The sequence below is a fragment of the Lepisosteus oculatus genome, chromosome 16, assembly GCF_040954835.1.
Source record: "Lepisosteus oculatus isolate fLepOcu1 chromosome 16, fLepOcu1.hap2, whole genome shotgun sequence".
NCBI classification, from domain to species: Eukaryota; Metazoa; Chordata; class Actinopteri; order Semionotiformes; family Lepisosteidae; genus Lepisosteus; species Lepisosteus oculatus.
Window position 1 is genome coordinate 8,674,645 of NC_090711.1, and position 17,985 is coordinate 8,692,629.

The 17,985-nt window shown below is 35.3% G+C and overlaps 1 protein-coding gene across 1 annotated transcript in view; it reads right to left on the reverse strand.

The window, feature by feature from the left end:
• Positions 1 to 16,292, reverse strand: part of cdh26.1 (cadherin 26, tandem duplicate 1) — a 31,309-nt gene extending 15,017 nt beyond the window's left edge. The window contains exons 1-7 of the mRNA XM_015364730.2: positions 16,049 to 16,292; positions 6,713 to 6,802; positions 5,028 to 5,120; positions 4,368 to 4,523; positions 3,838 to 3,985; positions 2,789 to 2,961; positions 1,496 to 1,624 (exon numbers count right to left, since the gene is read on the reverse strand). Coding sequence (XP_015220216.2) covers positions 1,496 to 1,624; positions 2,789 to 2,961; positions 3,838 to 3,985; positions 4,368 to 4,523; positions 5,028 to 5,120; positions 6,713 to 6,802; positions 16,049 to 16,105 — 846 coding nt within the window. The 5' untranslated portion in view covers positions 16,106 to 16,292. The remainder of the gene's footprint in view (positions 1 to 1,495; positions 1,625 to 2,788; positions 2,962 to 3,837; positions 3,986 to 4,367; positions 4,524 to 5,027; positions 5,121 to 6,712; positions 6,803 to 16,048) is intronic.
• Between the last annotated feature and the right edge of the window lie 1,693 nt (positions 16,293 to 17,985).

Here is a 17,985-nt window from a genome sequence, read left to right on the forward strand (position 1 = left end):
CAAGCGTTTTTCAGATTTTCACATTCCTCTCCTTTTATCCTTTTAAGCTGCATTGATTTTGTTTTTCATTTGAAATCTACAAGTCAAGCATGGCGGCACAGTGGTATACTGTACATTGCTCTCTCACAGTGCTGAGGCCCTGGGTTCAATTCCTGAGGCGCTATCTGCATGGAGTTTTTGAATGTTCTCCCCACGTTTGTGTGGGTCTCCTCCGGGTGTTCTGGTTTCCTCCAGCAGTCCAAACACACACTTTCAGGCTAATTAACTTCTGGGAAATTTGGCCCTGGTGTGCGTGTGAGTGTGTGTGTCTGCCTTGTGATGGACTGGCAAGGATGTATCCTGCCTTGCACCCGTTGTTAAGTCAGGATAGGCTTTAGCTCCCCTGAAACCCTGTATCAGATAAGTCAGTAAAAAAATGGATGGATGTTCATAGCTGTGGCACTATCTATTTCCATAATACCACAAATGTTATTCACCACTAATGTCATGAAATCAAGTACTGTATGTTGCTAAGGAATGGATGTTAGCTGCATTTACGTAGTTAGGTGTACGGCAAACACTGTGACAGACTTCTCATTTTGTACGGCAAACACTGTGACAGACTTCTCATTTTACACGGTGACATCTTCTCCTGGAACTTGAATTCAGAACAAAATGTATGCCAGGAGGGACCTAATTTGTTTTAAGACAGATGTCCATTTTACATAGATCGTGTGACTCCTGTATCCTCGTAGCGATGGCATCTGCCAATTTTGGACATGATCTCTTAGCCCCTTTTTTCAATGCTTGTGTTTTTGAATTTGATACGTAATTGATACATCTGTGCAGGAATGGTATTTTTTAAAATACTATCCTATTTTCCAGTCATAATTCCTGACACCTTGAAATGACATGGTCAAATCTGTTTTTAGCAGACGTGTAATACAATTTTGAAATCATGGTTTAGTTAAAAACAGAGACAGAGTACATACACATGATTAAAGTACAATATTGCAGAAACATAGTGATGTAGAGTACATATTACTTCAGCTTGCTTACTGCAGAATACATTACATTTAATACACACTTTTTATCAAGACATAAAATATTGTTTGTAAATTCCATGACTGTTAAAGACCAATGGGAAATTTGGCCAGGACACCAGGGTAACACCCTTTTTTTGAGAAACGCACTGGGGTTTTTTAATGACCACAGAGTAGTCAACCTCAGTTTTACGTCTCATCCGAAGGACAGTGCCTTTTTTTAATAATCAATAATCTACAGTAATAGGTTATTCCTTCTTTGGAGAATAGTGACTGGGTTGTTTTGATCTGTTAATCAACATTTTACGATCAACGGTTATTGTTGAAATTTATATTGAGCAACCCTGAAATAAGAATGGGTGTTGTAAGTGCATTGGGACTTAATAACTTAGAAGGTATTTCAGTTTGTAGTTAATAAACTATATAGATATTTGACATATGGTGCAAAAAAAAAATTAAACATCCTCACTTACTTTCTGTTTAGTAAATACAGGGGGGTGATTATTTCCATCCTCAATGTTGATATTGATTGTTGCTGTAGAGGAAAGAGTTGGTTCTCCCTTATCTTTTGCCTCCACAAGGATCCTATATTGTTTTTCTTTCTAAGAAACAAATGACATAAAACAACAGAGAAGCTCACATTGATAGCGTCATAACAATGGTAGACATAACTGTCACTCTTTGACAACTGAGACGCAAACTCCCTTATTACCCTTAAGGATTACCAGCCCACTGTAACACAGTCTTAAACAGCTGACGTTTTTTGCCTTGGGTAGACCCTCCCATCACTTCATACTCTGTGAAGATGTAACCCAGATTTCAAGATCCAAATTAAACCCTTGAAAAATGAGAGCTGGTCATTTTGCAGAAGTCAATTATCTCAGTTCAGAACAAAAAGACACAGCTGCAGGGTTCACATCTGATGTGAAGACCACAGCAACACCACTTAACATGCAGAAGGTATTTTTCCAATCCAATCACCAACACACTTCAGATCGCATCACTGCCAAAGATTGTGATGGTTCTTAAATCTAATCTAAATCCTTTTGTCCCAGTGGGAGTCATGACAGACTGCCCTACCGTAAAAGTAGTGGGCAAGTACAGAAATTATAACTGCAGCACATTATAGCATTGTGTCCATTGTGTGTTCCAGAAATACATGTACAAAATAACTCTGTGGTCTTCACAATCAGATGTGAACCTGAACACAAAAAAAAGGAACCCTATTCCTTTTGGTTCTGAATTGTACTAATTGATTTCTGCAAATCATTCACTGAATTCGCAGATCCTGAAATTGCACTTTGTGCAATTTGCACTTTTTAACCTGTTTATTACAGCCTCTAAACTATTAAAGATTTCAATATTCAGACATTAGCCAGATCTGATGTTGTCATTGCACATGGTAACTGAGCATAGGTACAATATGTTTGATTCAAGGCAAGTAAGAGTTGCATTAGAATCCGAGAAATATTAAATGCTAGAAGAGATTGTTCAGTCTATCTTGCTTTTTTGGTTTCTAGTTGATTAATGACTCATGAATTCTATAAAACCATTTCCTTAAAGGATTCCAGATAGTCACATTCAACACCATGTATGTTCAGAAAACATGCTGGATTCTGGATTCTCTAAACTTCCCATTTTCAATCATGACTGCTCTAAATCAAAGTTTCCACTTGTGTCCCTGGGGATCTGTAATGTTTTCCTTAATTATACTGTATGTCTGTTACATTATATATTGGCCTACTGTTATAATTACAATGACTTACCTCATAATCAAAGCACCCTTTGAAAGATATAATTGCTTTGTTTGTACCTGTGATCCTTCTAATACTAAATGCTGGATAAGAAGGAGTTTGTGAAATCATCTTAAAATTAAATTCTGAATTGGGACTCCCATGAAGGTCAATATCATTTGCTTCTATATTGAGTTGTAGGTCACCTTAAAAAGAAACAAGATTAGAAAAGATGATCCACGTTTCTCAGGAAAATGGCTAGCTGGTCAGTTGCTTCTGCTTGTTGGGTATAGAAGCACTCTGTGAAGGCTCATGTGTTGGTCAATCATTAAGACACTGACTTGCACCACAAGTTAAACACCTGGCTGAGAGCTGCCAGGGTGGTGTAAAGATAACTTGAACTGGGTCCAAAAAGTCAATCCACACTGAATGTTGGCAAGAGATCTCATATGCTTAAGCACTCCACCATTTGCCACTCGTTCTACCCTGTCATGTGCAGAGGGACTTTCATAATGTCTAATAACATGTCTCCCATGTTATTTAATGTCTCCCAGGCTTAGAGAGGCATTACTCCTAGAGAATTCGGTCTTAGTGGAAAAAAAAAGAGACAAATGACTGAACATAAAGGTGAATATAATACAGAACAATGACTGACTTTCTCTCCTTTCTTGCGTCTCAGTGCAGTTATAAGGACTCCACAAGTCTCAAACAACATTTCTTTAGTATCTACAAGATGCAATTATGTACTGAGAATGAGACTTCATCTGAAACTTTTTCTACAAGAGTATAATCAACCTATACTTCAAGCTGAAGAAATCTTGTCTAAGTTTAACTTTATTAATTTGCTTAGCAGTTGATCAGAAAATACTAATACTTGTTCCTATCATTCATTCATTAAAGCTTTGAGTTCTACCAGATGTATCTGAAATAGTATCAGACTGCTTTGGTATTCTGCTCTTATACAGAACAATGCAATACCCTGAACAGCACCCAAAGAGTTTTACAGTTTGTTTTGAGTAGGTAAAACATTCTTTCAGTTTATACAAACCAGTATTACAGTATGTTATTCCAATATGTCTCACCTTCATTTGTGGTCTCCTTAACAGTGATATTCTGCACAGGGATTGTGAATTCTGGCGCATTGTCATTCACATCTTTGACCTCAACATCAAATGCTAGTGTTCTATCCACAACCCTATTGGTCGCCCTGTCAAGAACATCAAACTTTACCTGACAATTAAAGGAAAAACAAAAGTCTTATTTCATGTTAAGTGAGGTATTAAAATACAAAAATAAGTATGAATGAGATTTTTGTTAAAAGCATTTATAATAAAAGGGTTATAAAGATAATTTAACTTTACCCAAATGTTTTTCATAAAATAAAAATTGCAAATTTTATTATACATATAGTGTTTTTATTGTATTTAATTTCTTATCTCTAAAGTGAAGTAAAGTTCAGACACTTAAATAAGGATACACCTCTTCTAAACAATAGCCAATATGGTCATAGTTTTCACAGTTTCTCCCATATAACTATCTATATTAGCTACTGGATGTGGGGTCAATATTATCAATAATCTTTTTATTTGCAACAAGCTTTGGAGATACTCACGTGAAATTCAGGATATATCTCTCGATCAATGGGTTTATGCACAAATACTCTGCCATCAGTTTCATTAACAGAAAATATTCCTATTGGATGCTCAGTCACCCCACGTCCACTGATCACATATTTCAGTTGGTAGTTTACTTCCTGGTCATTAAATAGCTATTAAAGACAAACAGATGTCCAAAGTTATTAGGCCTTGACAGTGCATAAACAGGTGAGCTTCAGTGAACTGAATGGAAAGAAAAAATTACAATTATATTGAAGAATTTGGATGAATAAACAAATTGTTTATTTTGGTAATAACATGTTACCAATCTACAGCTATCCATATAATTCCTTATCCATGAAGGTCAAAAGAACTTTATTTTAGCTGTGTTCTTGACCATATATAATCAGCATAAATAGAAAATGTTGGTCTTATTAAGGTGGAGAAGTGCACAGATTGGTTTTGGGTTGTGTGCCTTTTTAGTGCTAATAAGTGAAGGAACTATTCCATTTGATGTGAAATCTGGTAGTTTGGGTGAATAAACAATTAAATTTAAAAAAGTTGCATTTGACGTCCGTGTCTATTGAACTGCAAAAAGGAATGATCAGTTTCCTTAAAAGTTAAGTAGATGTAATAAACAAATCATTATAAATTTAAGTAACCAAATTAAGACTTACTGTTGCAGCATGCTTAGGAAAAGGACCTTCATCTTGTTCTGTTACTTCTATAGTCGTAAGGACCCACCTTCTTTTAGAACGTCTCAACAGCTCCTGCCACAAAAGATCCATAAAAACATAAACCAGAATTAATGATGGAACAATATAAAGGTTAATTTATCCTGTATTCTTTATTTTATTTGATAGTTCATCTAAATGTATTGCTCTTCAGAAAGAATTAAGTTATTTCTTATCAGTGACTCGGCTGGGTTTCAGTGTTGATCCCATCACGGGATCCCAGATCCCTGAGGTGCTACGGGACTACACAATGATCATCTCCCATGTTTATCTCTGACCAATCGCTGATGATTCCTTTTTATTTTACACACAAACCGTTCACTGTTATAAGTACTATCCTGTGATAATTTAGTAGGCCAGTGCATATTCCGGGTACAATGAAAATAACAATAACTAAATCAACATACAAACTAAACACTGGATGGTTACTTTATTTTTACCAGTGAACTCATTCATTTCCTTCCACATTCAAAGCCTTCTCTTACTAACAACAAGGCAAACAAACCTTCCTTCCACCTTTCCGAGGAATAGACTAGCCCTACCCTACTGCTAATACTACATGGCACAGTATCAGGGCCCTTTTACTGTAAGTGGGCAGGGTCTGGGCAAATACATGAACAAAGGAGGACCTAAAGTGCAAAACAGTGACGTATTTACAGTGTATCAACACATATTTACAAAAAACACCTCTTATTTGAGCTCAGCTTGACTTCCACAGGTCCATTTATATACAGTATACAACCTGGAAGATAAGCTGCTTGTTGGACTCCCCAAATATGAACCAGATGCTTCAACGAACACTACCTCATCTGTGAACCATTGCAGAGGTATTTTTAAGCATGGCTGCCTCTGGACCTGGCACACTTGCCTATATTGATTATGTAAATAATGATGGCAGATGTTGAATTGATTTGGAAGTTCACAGCAAACGTTTGGTAGAAAACAATATGCTCTCATACTTATTGGGCCATGCCTTCACCAGGCAGCATGACAATGACCTATGACATGGCTAAAGTAACCAAACAGGTTCATCAGGAGATAACGGCGGAAAACCGTAGACTGGCAAAACGTATCTGCAGAGTGAAATCCAATTTTACATGCTGAGGACAGAATTGAAATCAGGAAACCCCGAGAACAGACAAAACAAGTGGCTGCAGTAGAGGCTTGGTAAAGCATCTCTGATTATTGCACATATTTGAACACCCAAATATTTTGGTGAGTTCAGTGATAACAGACCGTGAGACATTGGCTCAAAGGGATATGCAACCAAATGCTGACTTTAACACAATGAAATTTACTGAAACTGAATGTGTCCCAAATCATATTGTGGTTGTAATATAATCAACTACATGCTTGGAATTACCCCAAAACTGCCAATATTGCACTTATCATTCATATTAACTCCAGTATCACAGAAAACAAACTGATAATAATAATAGTTTTAGCTTTGCTGGCCCAAGACTTTTGGTAGGAACTGTCTATTTTGTTAATACATTTATTGACTTTCAATAAGTGCTCTGTTAATCTGTTTCAGAGATATGCCTTTTCTATACTGTATATTGTTTTACTTACTACAAAACACTGCTAAAGAAAACACTGCTATACTCTTGTAATAAGTGTATACAAACCCTTTTTTCTCTCTTCAAAAGAGAGGTCTGACCCACGTCCTGGACATCTTCGGCATTTTGCTCTTGTCCAGCACAACTCAGAACAGCCATCTTGAGAAAAGAAAACAGAAGACTAAGTTTGAGAGCTTCAGCCCTTCATAAATAAAGTTTCTGATGGACTGCAAAGTAGTCCTTATCTGCTCCATTTGGCTTCCAGGTTAAGGAATAAATTACAGAATACGGTATGGAATATAGTATGTCATTGTGTAGAAGGGGAAATGATAAAATCATGATCTTATCATGTTTTCCTCAGTGAAGTCCAGTTTAATTCTACTCATGTGAGTGAACACTGAAATGTTAAAAGGTTAAACTTTTCCCATTTAAGCATTCCTCTGTAATACACCAGTAATACACTAGTACAGTATTTAACTACTGTGTATGTGGTTTGATAACCACACAGTGTGTTTCTGTCCAGGGGTATTGAGTAATTTAAGGGACTTGCTATATTGACAAAAGGCTAAGATAAAGTGCAAGAATAAAATGTGTTTTCTTAAAAGAGTTGTGATTCAAGCATGCTTTCACATCACTGTTTTGTTTTTGTTTGCATCATACAAACTATGCTAGAAGTGAAAACTGTGTATATTTGCAGCAGTAGCATCTACTGTGTTGTATAATTGATAATCAATACAAATAATGTAATTGTTAAATATAGTGGAATGTCTGAATGTTCATATGATGTTTGGATGTAAACAAGGTGTGTCTTGGTGTTGCTTTGTATTGTTAGTGTTTAGGTGAGCAAGGTTGGTAGTGATTGGAGGACATTTGTTTTGGTTACATTTCTTAGTTCTTAGAACTATCTGAAGTTTAGATTCTCATTTTCATTTGTTTCTGTTAGCCATTTTGTTTTTTTTGTTGAACCATTGATAAAGCCAAGAACGCTTTTGGTTAATTATTTGTTTCAGAGTATTTCATATGAAAAGGTCTCCACAAACCTACAAAAGGGTAATCATTGTAAAAAAAAGGCTTTCATGGAAAAAATACTAATTTAGCAGCAAATTCTCTCTCTTTTTCATGACACTGGAGCTATGTGTGCTGCAAAGGAAAAGCTAGACTAATATAAAAAGGGATAGCAGTGTGTCCTGAGGCTACGTGCCTTCTTTCATGTGAGAACAGGCCTCCAGGGCAGGGTGGCATGCTAGACACATATCCTTTCAGGTATCTCCACCATCTGGCTTGACTGCCTTTCCACATCACCTCACCCATAGCTCACACCTTGCCAACTACCTCCTTTAGGACTAAGTTCTCAATGTCTTTGAGGGGTGGAATTGAAACTTTCAGTCCAGTGTTGATTTAGTCCTCTGTTTTCAATGTAGTCATAATCGTAGTCTGTTCAACAAAAATGTCTATATTAGATATAATATATCACACCCAAAGAAGGCTCCGAAACGTTGTGTTTTCTTTCTTCGTTTTTCAGCATGGAATAAACCTATTACTTGTTCCTTTGCAGCCTACGCATGCTGACGCAGCTACGCATCTGAACTATATTAGATATAGTCATGCACTTTTATTTTAGTACAGTCAACTAGAATTTGAGTAAGATCGCTCTTACTTGACTTAACGTGAATTCGTTTTTCTCATGCAAAGCAGTCACATAAAATGTAATATAAAAAGGTTTTTTATTTAATTCATTTTAGTCTTTAGAATGTTAGGGAAACTAACTTTAGTTCTTTTTACTTTACAATGAAAACTGTTCTAATTAGATAACAGTAAATACATATAATAATAGTATAGCAGTTTTTATATATATTTTCCAAATTATGCAAAGATTAGGGACCTTGACTTTTACTTTAAGAAAATAAAAGAACAATGAACTAATTTACAGTGAAAATGCACAAAAATCATTCAATCATCAAATGGAATTTGACAACAACCTGTGGAAGACCAAAGAAATGTATGTATCTTACAGTGAGCAGTGGACACTATAACAGTATAATAGCGTCTATCATTAAAATTTCTCTTCTCTCGGTACTGCTACATGATTTCATACATTTGATAACATTCTGTCAAAGACATATGTCTTTATTGCATAATGTAAAGCAGATTAATCTCTAGAGACATAAAAGATCCAATACAAGAAATAACTGTGCAATAAAGGGTTAATAAATAATATACAGAGACATCACATGAGTCTTTCCCAATGGGAATGTCTGTTTTGGCACTGTTAATAATAATTTCATGAGGTTTTTCCTCAGAACCCAGTATTATTAATGTATTCAGCTGAGGTCCTTGCCAAGAGTGAATTTGCAATAACTAAACTATAGGGAAATTACTGCAGTAGCTACTTAGAAAATATAGTAAAAACCAGACAGGACAAGCAACATACAGTACTATATACAGTATATTCCTTCACTCTGATATAATATTTTTCATAACTAGCCCTTTTGACAAAATATTATTTCAGTTGAAAAACTACCATGGTCTAAGAGGAATTTCAACTGTCCTTCAGATACACCATCTCTGCAGGACCAGGCAAGGCCAGCCCACAGGAATGTAAACATTTATTAGGGGCTCTCAACCTTAGGTCTGTCAGTCCGCTAATTCCAGGCACTTTGTGCACTTGGGCACCTATCTAGCTTGCCTTACATGTAGATATCAGATCTGAATCAAGTGTGCATTCATAAGAGGAATAAATGTGGAACTCCCATAAAAATGACAAGTTCAAGATGTTTATGTTATTGTAGGTATTTAAAACTGTAGTTTTTATTTCACATCCTTGTCTTGCATCCATGCAGAGCATGTACTGAAAGTTCCCTGCCCTTAAGGGTAAAGGTGTGGTGCCCATTACTTAGACTAACCCGTAGGAGAGCTTTAGTGATAAAAGAAGCTAGATCCTAAGAGACAAGGGGTGTGCCTAACTGAATACAATTCCAAAACAATGTACAAAACTCTGTCATTATTATCAAGGAGATGGCATTGTATCTCAGGTTGCTTTGTGGGAACCTGTTCTTCCAGAGCTCAGAACTACTATCAATCATCCTAATTTTGTAGATCAAAGATTAAAAACATTGTCAATTACACATACTGTAAATCAAATTAAGAGCATTTTTATGGCTTGTTTTGAACGTTGACATTTTTTAAGATCATGCGTAAGTTGAAATTCAATGTAAAGGGTCTATTGACTAGTGAATAGTGATGTGACTATTGACTAGTGTGTAAAAAGAAGCTGAACAGCATCTAGTGATTGTGCCAATATGATAGGAATATTCAAAATATACAGAAGAAAATATGCTGCTAAAAATCGAAGAGGCTTTATTGATTAAGAACATTTTTAGACACTTCCTTCAAATAAGGTAACCTCCTTGAGTCCAAGAAGATTCGGTAAGTCAGATTTGTTGTGGGTAATGTCAGCCTTGAATGACTAATACAAAATGCTAATTATCTTTGTTCTGTAAGATATTTAAAGCAAGCTCATGCATGCTTCAAAGAAATCTGAAAGTTAATAAGTGTACATTCCTTACAGATGTAAACATTTAAAAAACAAGCTGTGATATGTACATAAGCCAAATTCATTTTTTCAATATCTTCCACTATTAACACATGTTACAATGAGTATACTCTATGAAGAACTGTGCTTTTTTAAAGAGTTTAATATACTAGTGGAAAAAAGAAACACAACATTTTCTGGAATGAGAATACTACAGTTGTAGCTTATGTACTGTACTTTCACAAAAAGTTGTCCATTTGTTATAAGCCTTCTGACCAGCAATACAGCTTGTGCAGTGAGGCATTGCTATTTCCCACACGAAAGCTCTTTAGGTGCACTTTTACCCAACAAGGTCCAGGTGGAACAATGCCGGTGTTGTAATCCTCTCATCCAGCAATTAAAAGTGTGTTACCAACTGTAAACTTCCTTATAGACAGTCATGTGAGCACTAACGAATACTGTGGGTTTCATTGTTGAGGCTGCTTGTATAGGGGCCAACATCAGAGAGCTGTTTTCGAGGGCTTCCTTGTGGATGGCTTGCTTCAACTCCTGCCATAATATTTCAGTGAGATTTAGGTCCAGACTTTGACTTGGCCAATCCAACATATGAGATTTGATCTCCAGCCATTCTGTTGTAAATGTTGTACTGTATGTTATGATCATTGTCTTGCTACTGTATGTGTCAGCACAGCTTCAACTGGTGAATGGATGGTCTGACATCCTCCTCCAACATTTGCTATTACAATGCTGAATTCATGATTCTGTAAATGGTAGCAAGCTGTCTGGATCCTGAGCTGGCAAGGCACCCTACAACCTTGATACATCTACAGTCATGCTTGTTGCTAGAAGCCAGTTTTTGTTTTTCACTATACCAAATTTCTCATTGTGGCCAAGAAGTTCAATTTTTGACTCACCTATCCAGGGAACATTCTTCCAGTATTATTATAGAGTCTGGGACAGGCAACAAAATTCTTTTTAGAGACCAATAGTTCCTTCTTGTCTATTCTCCCATGAAAACCATTCCTGTTTAGCTTATTCTTGATCACTGAGGTATGAACACTGACATAAGCCAGTGTGAGACAAGCCTGGAGATCCTTGGATATTACTCTGGGGTTCTATGTGATTTCCTGAATGACTTTCCGGTGGCTCTTTTAGAGATCTTGGTAGGATAACTGGATGATATCTAGATGTAGTAGATGGATGGATTCCAAAATGTTTAGAAATTGTTTTATAACCTTCTCCAGGCTGATAAGCATCTGCTACTCCTATTCTAAGGTCCTCTGAAATCCCTTTTGATCATGTCATGAAGTATAAACTCTGTCCATGTTTACTTGTTACTCAATTATTTAACCACCTGATTCTATTTACTACTCCTTTAATTATGCCAAGTAAACTAGGGATTCACTTATTATTTTTCCAACACTGTTAATTATTCATTTTTGTCTACTTCATGTTTCTAAACAATTTAACTAGTAAATACTGTATAAACCCTTTTGCTAATGGACAGGTTTTTTTTTACCAACCCAGGAACTCTTCTAGTAAGGTGCAAGGTACTATCAGTATGGGTGATCTCATCATAGCAAAGTTCAAAATTGTACTTCTCATTCAAGACATGTGTTTTTAAGGAAGGTGCCTATCCATCCATGTAAGCAATCCAGGAGTAGCTTAAGCCTCATGATATGCTTTACAGGTGGATGGATTTCTGATCCAAAATCTTTGATCAGTGAAGGTGAATGTGTCTGTGGAGAAACTGGCTAATTGAAACCATTTAAGCTCTTATGTATCTGACAATTCCTGATGAAAGCCCTATGCTTGCATGAAGGTACAGTATGCTCAAGATTTCTGTTGTATCATCAATTTCATGCAGAGAGGCCTGACCTCTTCTACTGCCACTGATACTATTTTAGAAGATCCTGAAAATACTCATTGAGTACAAACAGTACTCTTCATAGAATATTGCATAAATTGGACTAAAGTCTGCCAAAGCATCACTTATTAGCTACAACAATTGATACCTTTGCTTTTTCTCATGTGACATTTCCTTCCCAGAAGACAAAGTGTTCACTACAGATATGAAACTGCCTTACTGTCTATACCTGGATAGGCTTTCAGGTGTTGTGGCAATTTTCTAGCAGCAGCTGACCACATAAAATGTCAGGATAATGATGTATTAGATAACATTCACAACAAACAAATATTTAACTTATTGATAATTAATCGTTTTAAATTTGTACATTATTGTTCTTCCATATTTATTTCCAGTACTGTATATGTGTCCCCAAACTATTTTTGGCAACCCCGTGTATAGACAATCTGTCAAGATCTAAGTAGCTACAAACTCTTTTTGTTCTGATGGGAGCTCAGTAGTATCAGCAGCCAACTCTTGATTGACCTCATTTTAGTATTTTCACCCAAAACTCTCCCTCAGCTCCAGATGTTACTAAAAGCAAAGATACCTGAAGGATTCCAGCTGGGAATTAAAAGAGACAGCATTTAAACACAATGCTAAGCTATAACTGAAAAACACACCTACATGTAAATTGTTCAAGGCACTGATTATAATCAATTACAGGACCAAAAAGACTAACCGGTTTACAGGCTCAATTGCTAGGTGTGTTACCGTCTTCATCCAAATTCTGTAAACATAATTTGTTGCAGATAATTATATAGATCCATACAGTGGTTTATCAAACAAGTTTTTAATGTCAGATGATATATTTTCTTTTCCTTCTTACAGTATTTCGTTCTTGCCTCATATTTATTAATATGGAGACCTGGGTTTGATCCTGAGGCGAGAGTAGAACAGTGGCAAGAGCAGAAACCTCAAGACCCCGAATTTGCTACATTATTCTCTTCTCAACACGGCTTATTCATTAGAGAATAAGACCCTAAAAACTTCTATAGTAAAGTTCAGAAAATGGTAACTCGTTGGTAACTCAGATTCTGTGAATCTTTTGCCTTGAGGAGACAAAAGAGAAGAAACATTAAAGGAAAAAACAAGCAATTGCTCTCCTTAATGCCACTTTGTAGATTTTAGGAAGAACTTTGGAAATGTAACTGAATATATACAATGCCAATTGTTTTACTTTTCTTTATTTATGCTTTACAATTTAAGAAAGAATTATTTCCATTTTTAAAATATATGCTGACAAGTTTTGCAAAATTGCATGACAGAATAAGATATTGGTGAATTTATGTCACATGGCTATTAAAATAAACAGTGCTTGCACATTTTCTTTGGTAGATTAGTAACGAAATTAATCTAAAATTCCAACTAAATTCAACATCTTGGCTGGGAAACCTGTTTATACCAACAACAATATTTCACAATTCCCTAAAATGAGGGATGATTCTTCTTGCTCCTCATTGAACTCTTTCTAAGACTATAATATTCTTTTTGTGGTTTGGTGACTAAAACTGAATACAGTATTTTAAATGAAGCCCTACTAATCTGTTATAATCTTTGCTCAAAGCAGTCTCTTAAGCATTCTGTTTATTTTTTATTGCTTCCCCACATTGTGTTAAAGAGAAGATAAATCCACAAAAATAACTAAATCCTTTTCATATCTAGCTTTCTACAAATTCTTTAGCACGCATATGATATGTATACTAAATATTCCCTCTTCCTTTATGCAGTCCTTTGCATTTACCAATCTTAAATTCCATTAGCTACAATACATGTGTGCTCAATCCATGATTTTATCTAAAGGTTTTTGTAAGCTTTGAAGCTGCTTCTGTTTGCTACTCCCTCTGTTTTCATCTGCAAATGTAGCTAGATTGCTAACCAGAGTCTTGTAAATCATCAATATAAACCAATTAGACCAAAAATGCATCCCTGCAGCACAGAGATATTAAATGTCAGTTAAAAACATCTTTCTTTTCTAATTCCATGTTGTCTGATATCATTTTGTAAATATGCTTGTAGTTTAGATCCAAATATCATTAGACCATAATTTTACCAGTAACAACAGTAAGACTGATCTCTCCACAACAGTTTATTCTCAGTTTTGCAAAACTGTGGGTATACCCTCATCCATAGTGGCAGCTGAAATGTTCTAGTTAAAGTCAATGAATAACATTCTTCATTTTCTTAAATACAACCTGGAAAATGCCATCCATCAACAGAAATTTGGTGTAAGATGCCCTGGTCTCTGTAATACTTCAGTGTCAGTTATTATCACTAAACATCGTACAACACACCTTGTATGGCTTGGGACATATTTGTGATATACAGAGCATGTATGCTTTTGTTAGAATTGTTGAGTGAAGTATCAAATCAGCACATTTACAGTACTATTTATTCTTCCTCTTCTAGTATCAATCCTGTTTTATCTCGCTATCTACAGTATTTACTTCAGCTATTATTTAAATCCTTCATGTGGTAAAAATGCATTTCCACATATAAATACCAATTCTTTTTGTTAAACTATTTTAAGCCATCTGTAAAACACATTTATCAGATACTTGTTTATTCTAGCAAGAAGTCATTGTGTTCTAAACAATTAAAACGATTGTTAGAGATATATACTGACTATATTCTGTACCTTGTAAGGAATGCTTTGTTATTTAGAGTTTATCAAATGAAAGTATTTGTTTATTTTGACCAACTAAGGAACAAAGGAAGATAATGTTTTACTCAATTTTCTGCTGCTAAATTAGTTACATCATAATCATAATAGTTTACAGCTTTTTGAAATTTACAAGTCGCAAACAATATAAAATTCCACGGAAGTGCTACTTGAAATTTCACCCTTACAATTTAGTATAAAGATAGATAGATACTTTATTGATCCCGTGAGGGAAATTGCAGTGCAACAGCATCTTAACACAGACAACAGTGTAATGAATGATACAATGATAATAATACAATACATACAATACAATCAGTAGAAGAGTTACTCGCAGTCCAGAACACACAAAGAACAGAACAAAACCAGAACAGAACAGTACACAAAAAAGTCGCATTGCACAATATGACTATAAATAAATATAAATGTATTTCATATCTAGTTCATATCTAGTTTCATATCTATACTATATGTGACCTGCTTTTCCATAACCGGCCCTATCATTATTAATTTTAATATTATTGAACTTATATTTTCATAGAATTGTAGATACAAATGAATTACATTTTACCTGAATTTCATAAATTCACTCTAGGTTTTGGAGTACTGCCCAGTGTCTAGGTAAACTACTTCATGAGAATTTGCACAATTGGTGTAGCTGTAGGTCACATAAACAGGAGACATGTTTCTGCAACAGCTGAATTAATATTTTCGTAAATACATCAACAGCTGCTGAAACTGTACAACCAATAAGTATTCCAATGAAATAATCATAGAAACAATAAGTGAAAGGTTTTATATACAGTACTGAGACAACCTTTATCGCGAATGCGTAGAAATAAATGCAGTGCAGGATTCTTCCTTATACAATTATCATCGTTGTCGTCATAATTTATTTCATGCTATTTCACGACCTTACTAGTAAGTTTTATCGTTAGTCGAATTAGATCGACTGTGGGGGAAAACATTTTAAAATGTTTTTTTTTTTGTGCTTTCCATGTGCTACCTGTGGAGACATTAATAATTGATGTATTTTGCTAGGGTCCGACACTTGCTGGGTTATACAGCTTTAAAACATTTTAATAAAAGCTACTTACAGTAAAACAGCATTAACGCACTACAGTTATTTTTATTTTTTTTAACTTTGTGGAACATAACACTTCGAATCATTGCGTCTCTGTTCATCAGAATTAACATATTTCGCTGTCTTTTATGTTGGCAGTCGTAAAGTAACATCCATTAATTGTAAAAGTAACGAAAGTAAGCTACATTGTCGCATTATAATGGACACAATATTGTACTTACAGTTAAAAGGAGAAGAGTCGTGCATTTTGCCATCCAAAAGACAATAGATCCACGCATATTCTCTCAGTGGTAACTTGTACTAATACGTGGACGACGAAACAGAAAACCAAGACTGTAAGTTTGTGCTCCACTTAACCGGTGTGTGTGTGTGTGAATTACTGTAGTCCCCAACTGGAAGCAGCCTATCAAAGTCAAGAGTCACTTTTCCACGCCTTCCGTAGCTTTAATGTCTGTAACAGTCTGGGGAGCAATCAGACTTCTGTAAAATGTTCCCTACACACAGAATATTCATAGCCGGAAAAACCTGAAAGGTCTTTTTCTTGACCAATCCCTGTAGGTGACGCAGGACCACCGGTTTAGACAAACATGTTGAGAAATCGAGAGCGCATGAACTGCAAATTAATCATATTTAATTGTTTTGTTAGGGTTTTTTTTTTTTGGAAGGGGGAGATTTGTTGTTGGAATAATTAATGAGTTTGGGGAAGATCAAATATATTTAATATGGCACGTTAATTTAGGTGCAGGTAACCTGGAACTCAACTCATTCACATTTCTAGATAACTATGAGAAATGGTGGATAAAATGCCAGCTTTTATTTTTATTCCAAATTGAATTCCCAAACAGTGATCATTCACAAATTCGAATAAATTGGTCAATCGGGCAGCTATTTCCACTGTGTCTTAATGATGAGCCTCTTAAATATCATGTCTTGTTTTCTAAGTTGACTGTTCTGTAGTGGACGTAGCTCGTCTATTTTGGAAACAGTTTTGGAAAGTGTTCAATTCACGTTTGTTTTGGTAACATTTCTACCATTTTGTTTTAATATACTTTAATTTATTAATAATGATACTGTATATTAAGATTTAATTGTGTTTCTTTTTTATATAACTGGTTGTATTTCAATTTTGAATATAAAATATTCATTATATTTAATACTAGTAGAGAATAAAAACACATTTATAAAGATTAGATTTGGAGCACAATGTAATGTGATCCTAAAAAATACAATGAACTAGCTCAAGATTGTCACTCATCAAACACTAGAGATAAGCCATTCTCAGGATTGACAAACTGTGACAAACTGTTCTTCTTTCGTCTTCTTATTCAACACAATTTCTATTTTGCTTCTTAATTATTCATTGATTTTGTTCTGTGAAATCTGAATGAGCAGGAAGAACTGACAGGGGCTATGTGTTGCTCTTTAAGAGTAGTGGGATGGTTTTCATGAAGAGAGAAGAAAAAATATCTTCACTAATCCATCACAAGTTCCTCGGTAAAGGAAGTTTATCCTCTTAGCTGTTTGTAGTACAATTCTCAAGCATTTCCAACTTAGGTGAGGAAGAGCAGTAAAGTACAGTATACTCACTGACCAAACTATAAGGATACCCCTATTGAAATGACTACATTCTGTCCTTGGTGGTCAATGAACTGTACAGTATAAATTGACATAAGGAGCAAGAGACATGCATCTTTCACCCTCTCTGGGTAGAATCCACAATCCACAGATCTATTGAAAAAAAAAAACTGGTAGAACTGGTGGGACCTACAGTGGAATCCCCATCACCATTAGTGAAAATGATCGCCCAGGAAGAAAGGGGGCTTCAGAATATGTGAAAACATTGTGAAAAACAATCCGTGCTTTCACTGCTGGCAGTGAGTTTATTGTTATGTTGTTTTTTTTTCATTGGACATAATGGTTTTCTTTTAGTTTTGATTGTGTATGAAAGTAATTTACTTAATTTTACACCAGTTGGTGTCCATAAATATAGCACTTTAACAAAAACGGCAAAAAATTAAGAAGGAGTAAGAAGATTAAGAAGGAGTTTCCAACTCTACAGATGGAATGAAGTTTATCCAGCATTGATTTGACCTTTCTCAATGTATCTCCAGTATTTTAGAAGGGATTAACAAAGCTCCATGTCTCAGCCCACATTCAT